This window comes from Silurus aristotelis (assembly GCF_946808225.1).
Source record: "Silurus aristotelis genome assembly, chromosome: 5".
NCBI lineage: Eukaryota > Metazoa > Chordata > Actinopteri > Siluriformes > Siluridae > Silurus > Silurus aristotelis.
Window position 1 is genome coordinate 1613048 of NC_139578.1, and position 10806 is coordinate 1623853.

Here is a 10806-nt window from a genome sequence, read left to right on the forward strand (position 1 = left end):
GTCTACAATCCCATTCAGATATTTGCACCATTATACATTGACAGAATTGAACAGTAAATAATATTTTCGTATTTTGTTTAACCTTTTCAACACAGCGAAATCGGGGCTGGTGTTTTATAACAGCGCCATCTTGTGGCTAACTGTGTGACACTGCAGAAATGATCGTGTTTCTATTTAATCTCTCAAATACTTTAAATATTTTAATCTACAAAAGTGTAACGTTTTTACGGACAAGCAAATGCATGAAACACCATCACAGCTAATATTTCACATCATGTCAAAATAAAAAAAAAAAAAAGAAATTTGTAATAAAAATGTGATTCAAAATGCAATTAGAATCCCAGCAAAAACAGAGGGTATAATTTAATTTTAACATTTTAGAAATCAGTAATTAATTCGTTTTTGTACAGATTAATTCTTAATGCTGGCTTTTTTTTTTTTTACTTTTTAAAATATTTGATTTAAACACGTTGAGATCTCCGGCACGCCGGTGTTTCACGTTTATTAAAATTCCAGATTTATAAAGAAGAACGAGGATCATGTGTACATTTTACAGTCTTGTATTCAGAGTGATTGTTTTTTTCTTTCAGTGAGAGAAAGACACCGATGGAGAAACAGACAGAATAAGAGAAAGAATGAGAAATAGCCAGGGAGAAATATAGAGTGTTTCATTCTTTTTGTCTCTCACTCTTTCATACGGAGAAAGAGAGCGCGTAGAGGTGAAGTAAAGGACGAAAGCACAGGCATGTGGTGTAGAAAGACTTTTCACATACTTTTATTTTCCACAGTTCTCCTCTAACATGGGAACATTATTTAAGAACAGACTGTTATACACTGATATTGAAGCAGAGGAGGAAGAATTGGAGGAAGGGGAGGGGCAAAACCAAGAGAAAGGAGAAGAGAGGTGGTTATTGGGGTGGGCAGGGGGCATTTGGTAGAGAGAACAAAACAAAATCCAATACAAAAATGGTCTACGTGAAAGCACAACGAAATCTCTGTGTATAAAATAACGACGGGCGGAGCGCCGTCGCCGTGACGACGACGACCAAGAGCGCCACCTCTGTATCCTCTTTTCTGGCATCGTGGCCGGTTTTTAAATAGATTAATAATAAAAATACACTTTTTTTTTTTTCTCCATGGACCATGAGGCAGGGGGAGGGGAAAAAAATAAACGTGATAATCAGGTACCACCGCTTTGTGTCTTTTTTGTTTTTTTCCTTCCTAAAAACAAGTGACATGGAATCATCCGGACATATATATATATATAAAAAAATAAAAATAAAAAAAAAGAACGGAAAAACAAAAACAAACAAAAAAATGGCACAGCACCTACGACTGGCTAGATTCACCGTACGCTTGTATACTCCACATGATCGACGACAGTACACACTGAGAAGAAGTGAGGGTGGAAGGGATGAGAGCAAGAGAGAGAAAGAGGGAGGGGAAAAAAAAAAAAAAAAAAAAAAAAAAAGGACACTCCATACGCTAGTGAGACCTACCGAGTACATCCTCAGCTGGTCTTGTCCGTGCTGTAGTGCTTCATAGGCTTGGAGTTTCAGGAGAGAAAGAAAAAAAAAAGGGGGAGAGGGGGAAGAAGGGGGGGAGGGGAAAAAAAAAAAAAAAAAAAAAAGCAGCTTCTAGTAAAAGTGTGTGTTCAGAGTCTGTAAATTAAGAACGTCTGATTCGTTAGCAAATCCTCCCGGTTAAAAACCTGGCGTGAATGGAAAGGCAGCACCGAGTCCCTTTTCATCGCCACCCTCTCTCTCACACACGCACACGCGCGCACACACACACACACACACACACACACACGACGGCCTGACAGCAGCTGGGTGACGATTAAAGTGGAGTGGAGACAGATCCGGGATGCTCCCCGTTTGGTGAACGTGTGAGCTCGAGCAGAGCGGTGCTTCAGGGTCCTCCTGCTGCAAGCGGATTTGCTTCAAAGCTCCGGGTCCGGCGCCGGGTCCGAGCGGCCCTGCCTCGCTCCTGTCATCTGTTGGCCGGGAAGTAGTTGGGGTCCAGGTAGTTGTAGGCGGCGCTCGTGGGCAGGCAGTAGTCTCTATCCAGGAAGCTCTCGGCCTGCTGGAGCGGCTCCAGGCGGTGACTCGGCGTGTGCGTGTCCGTCTTGAACGTGCTGAGGGACGAGACGTGGGTTCGAATAACAGCGTTTCTGCAGGTTTCACCAGGTCAAAATTTGAGACCTTTTTAAGTGCGTCACAAACACGTCGTTAGCAACTGGGGACATTCTAAAACTTTTAACGTGAGAAAGGCTGAACGTGGCTTAATGCGACAAGACGGGTTGTTTACGAACGTAATGAATAATAAAGCGTACTGGATACAAATGAGTCCAGAATACGAACATTTAATGCTGTTAAGGAAAAAGATCTGTTTCACGCGATTTAAAAGCTAAAACAGCGAATGTAAGACTTTTTAAAGACATTCTATATTATTTAAATAAAAAAAAGCATGCAGGTTTTTTTAGTGTGTATCACGTGTAATACAGGGGCAGGTGGTGTTGGTGCAGAGAAACAGAAGGGATCTGACCAGTCGGCGCAGTTGGCGCAGAAGTCTACGGCGTTGTCCTGTGGGCAGTCCTGGCAGTGCCACCGTACGCCCTGGATTGGCTCTATGCCGCACATATCACACTGTCGAAGGAGCACACAAACACACAATCAGTTCCTGTTACTGCCCTTGAGTTCATTTTCCCCGTTTATAACAGAACATTCTGGTGCGTTTTGTTCCTTCATGTCTCACGTGTTCTACCTTGTAGCCTGCGTGCTGCATGAGTCCGTTGTTGCTCTGGAGCTCGTGGATCTTCTGCTTCCTGAGTCTTTTCAGCTCCTGTAGCTCTTTGAACTCTGGCAGGTGCCTCAGCTCCACCGGGACGCTGTCCTCGTCCTGAAACACGGACATTGTTACCCCTGATGTGACCAAACCTAAAACGTTTTAAGGCTGATTGGAGGTGAACGCAGCTAACGCGCTGACCGAATCGTGGGCCGTGCCGTCCTGGAGTGCACTGATGAAGCTCGAGCGCTCGTCCTCGTCCTCCATGTAGACGGGCGGCTCGTAGGACGTGAGGAAGGTGGACGGTCGGTACAGGTGCTTGTTCAGGTGGTGTTGCCTCTTGTTTGAGGTCTAGAAACAGTATATAAACATGGATAAGAAATAGAGGGGGGGTTGGGGGGGTTTAGAGAGAGAGAGAGAGAGAGAGAGAGAGAGAGAGAGAGAAAGGGGCAGACACAAACCTTTTTGTTGTAAATGCACAGGTTTGGAGTTCGTCCTGGGACTGGAATTCCCGCTTTTGTCAGTTTTATGAAATACTTCTGCACGCGGCTGGCGACCTGCGGAGGAGACGGAAAAACTGAAAATCTGACATTTCTACCATTTAGAAACGGCGTGGCCGTGTCTCAAAGGTCGCACCTGTTTGGCCGTCCGGTTCCCCAATTCGTCCGCGATCTTCTGCCATCGTTTGGACTCCACCTCCTCAGGCGGGAACTTGATAAGCAGCTGCTCCAGCTTTTTCTGCAATGAACAGCAAAGACAATGTTGTTTCATGAACTTCGTGAACTAAAACGAGCTGTGATTTATAGAGCGCTCGATCTGTTTTCACTACCTGCTCCTCCACCGTCCACAGCTGGTTAAACGTGTCGGGTTTGTTCTGGTGATACGGTCGCCCTCTTATCATCTACACACACACACACACACACACACACACACACACACACACACACACACACACACACACACACACACACAGACGGTTTGACATGAATCGCACATTTGCTCGCCAGTGCAACGTTTGCGCGCGAGTACGTGTATGACGGTTCTCACCTGCGTCCTGTTTCCAAGCGTTGCGAGTTCTGGGGCGTCGCTGGATGGCAGCGAGGAGTACAGGGTGGAGCCGTCGCTCTCCTTCTTGGAATCAGCCGGACTTTTTGGTCTTGCCGGTAAACCCACTGTGAGCAGTTTGATGATCAGTAACAAACACTAGTGGTGTAACAGTACACGTATTCGCACCGAACCCTTGCCTGCCATCGCCAACGCTAGTGATATGAATCTTTTAGCGTTTGCTTCAAGAATTTCTCTTAAAAGTACCAATATTCTACAACGGTGACATGGTTCTTCTTACAACGGTTAAATATGACTGAACTGACGTGAGAATAATGAAATCCATCGTCCAGTAAATTCGACATGCTCGTTTGACAGCGGGATAAATTGCGCTCTCTCACACGTTAATCACCAGATTATACACCCGGGAACACGGATACCTTTATCGAAGATTAACTTCAACCGCCTGGTCTTGCGCTTCTTGTCACAAAAGTCCCTTTCGAATTCACTGCGGCCTGAGGTGTATTGGTCCCATGTGATTTCGGGGAGCTGGACAACTCTCTGAGGACTGGGCAAGCCCAACTCCACCTAGGACAAGGAAAACTCATTCAATTCAAATAAATAAAATGGCCTGCACAAGCCCATCATGGATATCTTCTCACCTGTTTCTGAAGCTGGTCCACGAAGGCAACGGGGTTGGCCATGGCCTGCTTCTGGTGGCGAGCCAATGCCTCCAGATCCAGGATGGCCTGGGTTCTCTGGGCCTCCAGCACACCGATGGTCTGAAGCAGTCTCTGATAGCTTAAAATAAAAAGTGGGCGACGAGGAGAACCGTAAAAATTTAATCAAGGGTTATCGACAGCGTCAATTTGTTTGTGGCATTGCACCGTTTAAAAACAAATCACTCTGCATTTACACTTTGGACAAATCGATGATGCGCCGCTCAGCACAGCAAAAAAATAAAAAGAATGACCTGGAAACCTTTCAACATGCAGAGCTATCAGCAGAAGAATCAACAAGAAGCTGAACGGGCCTCGAAGAAGCCCGAGGTGTTGCCAACAAAACCCGAACACAGTCTGATAAATATGTAATTGCTGAAACAGGAACATCTTTATCCATTTTCGCTTCGGTGCCTAAAAATACCCGTGCGGGAATCTACAAACATATTGCAAACAGTTGGATTTATCTATTATGCATGGTCCTGGGTTTAGTCTTGGCTCATAACAGGGAACACCATCACATAAGTGTCGTCCGCACCGTCTCTAAGAGAGGGAAGAAAGCTCGGCACTTCATTTAAAAAGTCCCAGTCCAAGAAAATGAGGCCCCACAGGACAGAACACAAGATATGATAAAACCGATATCACCAGTGAATCAGTCCCAAACAGACTCTTTCACTTGGGTTTAAGTAATACCTTCTCATTTCCTGCTTTTTGCCTTATCTACCAGCTCTAAGCACTATCCCCGGTGCGCTCGCCAATTTTCTTGTGTACCCTTTACGGCAATTTTTTTATTAAAGTTACCCAACAAATTCAAACCCCAGCATTCTGACAGCCCCTGTAGAGACTTGCTGTTTCTCCAGACCATAAGGCCCATGCATTTGGCAGCTCTATGTCCTAATGTGTGTGTGTGGGTTTTGGGTGGGGGGGCAGCTGGGCCACGACCCAAAACACCCTGTCCACCCACAGCAGGCCACGCCAACTGCCTTTCTGACTGCAGGCAAAGAAATTACTCGAGTGTAAATCTCTGCTAAGCCTCAGCTAAATGCTGCGGTGCTGATGACAGAAAAACTCGTATCGAGCCATGAGTCATTGTGCATAACTTCTTATAAACGTTGTTATGTAAGAGATCGGGTTTCGCTCATCACAAAACGTGGCTCAGTCACTTATAAATCCTTTAAGCTCAAATAAATCAAAGAGCAGGTGCGAAGCAGACAAAACAAACAAACGAAATAAAGATTATATTGACTACACTCTTTGGATCAAATACACAAAGACATCCTTACAAACAACAAATTTACCATGAACATGAACAAAAATGCTTCAGAAGACAAACAGAACACCCCACATACTCTTTGTTGTGTTTGAGAGCTAAGTGATCAGACTCGAAATAGTAGACATCAGGATCGTCCTCTTCTGCTTCTTCCTCCTCCACCTGCTCGACTGATGGTTCTTTGGTGGCTTTGGAACCTCTGCCATCCAACATGTCGGTGTCGTCGCCAACCTTGGCCCCTGTGTGTTCAAAGAGTTCACTGTCGGCTTCGCTGACTAGACTCGGCCCGTCAGGATCTTTGTGGCAAGCAGAGTCATCCAGGTCAAGAGGAACCACCGCAACCTCCTCCTTCAGTAATCCGTTATCCGTGTGGGGGGAGCCAGGCTTTGGGGAGCTGCACCTTGGCCCGCTGACACAGGAAGTACGGCGAGGGGAAGTCCTCAAGGTATATCTATGCTCTTGAGGTTCTGTGAAGGAAGGAGGCTCTGCGGGAAGCTGGGACGTCAGGCCTGCTGTTTCCCCTGAGATATTGGAGCAATCATCTGAATGGTCCTGCAGATCCACGAGCAGGCCACCGTTAGTGCTCTCCTCAGCCACGTGCTCTTCCTGGACCTGGCCACTGTCCCCGACCACGTCGACCTCGACCTCGGGTTCCAGAGCCAGAACAGCTTCAGAAGCTTCCTCAGCTAAGCAGTTCCTCTCTCTATCGGCCTGAGAGCCGCTCGACCCGTCTTGTTTAAGAAGGGGGGATGAACAAGGCACAATGGGGTCCAGGGACGAAGCTGCCACTTGGCTGCCGTTGGGCAGTGAGGGACTGTTCGTGAGCGTAGTGGGGCAGGCACGGGGCTCTGCAGGCAAGGCTGCAGATTCTATGTCATGCTTAAGGACCTCAGCCAGACCGTTGGTCGCTTTGTGGGACTCGCTGGCTGGCAAAGAGGGACCGCGCTCATTCGTATCCTCGTCCTTTTCCTCCTCGCACTCTTTGTCGAGGCTGACAGACAGCGCCAAGCCCGAATCCGAGGGCGAATTTGAAGCAAAGTCCGATTTCGAGTCCTCATCGTTGCCCTTGGCTGGAGCCGGATCAGGGCTCTCAGGTTTCAGTAAAGATTCCTCCTCTGTTCCTTGGGATTCCAGTGAGCGAGAGCCTCGCTTAACCCTCTTCAGGGAAGGGGAGGCTTCTGGTACTCCCCCGGCGCGAACCCTTTCTGAGGGCTCCGACCTCTCCGGCTCGTCTTTCTCAGAGACAGACAGGCCCCGTTTCCTGTTTGCAGGCAGGGACTCTCCTTCGGCTACCTTCCCCGCCTGAGTCCCGGCCTGCTGGCAGTCCTGTTTCTTTGAGGGTAAGCGAGATCTGGGTGCGGGAGGAGGAGAGGTTTCCTCCGGCTGTGCGATGCTGCGATTCCTGAGGGTTCGGCCACAAAAGCTTTCGTCCAATCCATTTAACCCCACTGATGATCTTGTGACACGCGAAGAACGGGACGCGGCCATACTATGGAGGCTGCCTACTGACTCCTCATTGTGGTGCTCTCCTCTGCGGCAGAATACGGGCACCTGGAAAACAAAAGGATAAAATGTTCAAGTGTTGAAAAACAAATGCGTTCAGGCCTCTTTCTGACCACAACCCCGTCCCGAATACGGCTTTGTGCTGCGTTTGTATGGCACGAATGCAACACTTTCCATATCACAAAAAAAAAAAAACATTACCCAGGTCAAATATTCTATACTATTATTTCCGTTTCAGAGCTCTACTCACTCCTGTCTCGAACAACAGCGACTCAAGCATTAGCAAACGCAGAACCGTGCGCTTTGGGTGAAAAAAGCCAGTCAGCCAATAGCGTAATGAGATAAAAACATATCTGGCAAGACAGATTTGAACCACCATCCACATTCACTGCCCTTATCTGCATCATGAATACAAAAAACCCACTGGTGCCAGCAAATGCTGTTTCTTTGTTATCCGAGCTTCCAAAGGTTTTTTTTTTTTTTTTTCCTTCATTGGAAAACCAGGCACATGGGAGAAGATTCCCGAGCAATTTCCGTCCAATCTCTGGTAAACGAGGCTGACTAATACATCGGAAAAAAGGTTGTATCAAATTACTGCAACGCAAGACGAAAATAATAAACCCATCCAAGAAACATCTGCATGCAAGATCTGAAATTCGATAGAGTCAACGGGACACCGTGAAGCCTACACCTCATTACGGTTCAACTAAAGTGACTTCGTTTAGAACAGACTGAAGCGTGACTGTCGTTCACACTTCAACCGGTTTATCAGTCGACAACATAGGACTCAAAAAATACTAAAAAGTGTTTCGTTTCGGGATGTGCAGGAAAGAAAATCCGTCAAATAGATCAAGCAAGAAAACCACGTTTGGAACTGCCGAGTTGAAATGTATGAAAGGGGGTGTGGCTTTTAGGGTCTCCGTTACACCGTACCGATTGGCTTTTAAAAACGATTTGTGACTATGATGGAAAGCCCCTGCTTGAAAAAAAACACAGATGGCAACCACCAGAAGTCAAATGACTTAAGGAACCGTGTGCTCATGGCGAAAGCGGAAACTGGGAAGCATGTCGTACGAAACGAGACGCTGAGAGACACCGCTCGATCTGGACACGTTTTCAAGTGACACAAATTCGCTGTGCCGTGTTTGTATCTCAAAAGGAATGGGAACTAAAAAAAACAAGCGTGAATGAGGCTTGGCCCTCTTCCCCATCCTCCCACGTCCACCTCTTCCCTCATCCCTCATCGTCCAACCTCTTCCAGAGTTCGTCCTCCAAACTCCTCTAGACTTCGTCCACCTCCTTTGCCGTCCAACCTCCTCCAGACGTCCTCTCTCTCTCTCTCTCTCTCTCTCTCTCCCCATATCCTCTCTTACCATCCAATCTCCTTCCTCTTCTCACGGATGTAACCCAAACATGCACCATCAAATCCGAACCAAGTTCTTCAAACACGTCGTGAACGTATCAATGCGTCTGAAGTGTCTCGGGGTGAACTTTTCCCTCCACACCACATACACGTTCAACATCTGGTCTCCACTGCACTCACAACTCTAAGGATGGACTGGTGACACAAAGTGCAAGTAAACAGCTAAGCGAGAACCTTAGGGAGCTTACCTTTAATCCTGAACTCACCTTTAGCCCTCAATAGGAACCCATTTCTTCTGTTTTACAGTCAGTCACCTGTGTGAGGCCCCTGTGTGTGTGTGTGTGCGTGTGTGTGTGTGAGAGAGCACCGGATTTGCAGAGCTCACTGCCCCCCCGCCTAGGAGCCACACATTCTACACTTCATGAACTAAAACACATTTAAAAGAAAAACCAGCTTTTCACGCTCCAAACCTCCTGCATTTGCAGGCTGAAAACACCTCACCACCACCTGATAAGCTAGCAACCCAAATTCACAACGGAGAAAAAAACGATATAAAAGCCAAGTTTTTAATTGTTATTCCTCGACATTTTATATCTAAAACCTCATAAATGTTCAGTTATTCTCGAACCGAAATGAACAGCGCTCGGTTTGGTTATCATTGATGAGAAGTTAGCATGAGGGAGAGGAGGAGTGGGAGAAAGCTAGCGAAGTTAGCCGGCTCGGTTCCAATTCAAGCTCCGGCTTGCCGTGTAGCGCACTACGTAGGGCGCACGCGCCAGTTCGTCCGGACCCTTTCGAGAGGGCGTTTGGGATCGAGCCCAGGTTTTTTTTTTTTTCCCTTGAGGCTAACAGATGGAAACTCGACTTAGCATAGCCGGCTAACGCGTATTACCAAGCACCGGACCATCTAGACATATAAAATTGTTGGCGAAACAAAACAGCGAAGTGAAAACGAAACGTGAAACGCAACGAAACTTTTAAAAACAAAACCCACGCAAGCTGTCTGTTATTTAGCTTGGCTTAGGGCTAGCACGCTAAGCTAACGCTAGCTAATTGTTTTAGCGCGAGACACCCCCCCGCGCGCACACTTCCCGGCGTCTCGCGCGCGCACGCATGCCTCACGCCTTTTGCTTCAATGCGCTGTGTGGTCTTTTTTAATGATTGTTTTGCGAAAACGCGTAGAAACGCTCCGTTTTTCGGATGATTTTAGAAGCCTGTGAATTGCACTTACCTCATTTCCGCAAAACGGTTCGCTCCGCACTGGGCGGCAGCCATGTTTTCTGTAGCGGCCGCGATACTTTTCTTCCCCACCCGTTTTAGGGAGCGCCCCGCCCTCCTTTGTTCTGATTGGTAAGATTCGCCGGGTAGAGCGCGTGTTTCAGCCAATTATGTTACACGAGGGCGGATGAGCGTGGCTAATCAATGCGCGCAGGGGGCGGGATTTCAGCGAATACGGGTGTGGAGAGTAAGGGAGCGCTAGTTAACTCACTGGAGGATCATCATAAATCCAATGCGATATCGGAAAAACGTGTCCCTGTCCAATTCTCTTTAATAAGCCGTGTCTGGATGGGAGATAAAAACAGGGGTGGCTGCCAGGCGGAAATGAAATCACTACTGGTATAATAATACATATTTTAAAAAGGTTCCTAATGTCTAGTGAGGGAATAAAACTCATTGCATGAAGCTCAAACTTGCTAATTTTGCTTTCTGAGCTTCACAGTAGACATTATTATGAAGGAAATTTCTCGAATTCAACGTGTTTCCACGCTTTTGTCGCGTCGGTTTATACGCAGTGCGCGATGACGCGTTTTGTTGACCACGCCCACGCACGCACGCGCCCCCTTCAACTCAGTGAAGAAGTAGCTGTGAGAAATCCTCGGCTAATAATAGTGCAAATAGCAAAAACACATATCGCAGCCACATATCGACATTTCACATGAATAAAACAGTTTTTCTCTTTTATGCCACACGCAGTCTCAATTATTATTATATTTTTTTCACAGCATAGTTTAATTTCAGCCCTCTCCCCAAAAATAAAATAAAATAAAATAATCAAAATGCACATTTTTACAATTCACAGAGACAGCATTCGGGGAAAATTAAAACAAACAAACAAAAAA

At 46.8% G+C, this 10806-nt stretch overlaps 1 protein-coding gene across 3 annotated transcripts; it reads right to left on the minus strand.

The window, feature by feature from the left end:
* Positions 1 to 748: 748 nt before the first annotated feature.
* On the minus strand, positions 749 to 10032 carry zzz3 (zinc finger, ZZ-type containing 3). Of its 3 annotated transcripts, none has more exons than XM_083541331.1 (12): positions 9918 to 10032; positions 5900 to 7371; positions 4494 to 4632; positions 4272 to 4419; positions 3835 to 3959; positions 3617 to 3688; positions 3424 to 3525; positions 3249 to 3344; positions 2989 to 3138; positions 2767 to 2901; positions 2548 to 2648; positions 749 to 2137 (listed from the first exon to the last, which is right to left on the minus strand). In XM_083541331.1, exons 2-12 carry the CDS (start codon positions 7306 to 7308, stop codon positions 1993 to 1995), a joined length of 2622 nt encoding a protein of 873 aa, XP_083397457.1. In that variant the 5' UTR covers positions 7309 to 7371; positions 9918 to 10032; the 3' UTR covers positions 749 to 1992. The 3 variants fall into 3 exon arrangements, with proteins under 3 accessions (XP_083397457.1, XP_083397458.1, XP_083397456.1); XM_083541332.1 differs by lacking the exon at positions 9918 to 10032 and adding an exon at positions 8953 to 9764; XM_083541330.1 differs by lacking the exon at positions 9918 to 10032 and adding an exon at positions 8697 to 8715.
* Between the last annotated feature and the right edge of the window lie 774 nt (positions 10033 to 10806).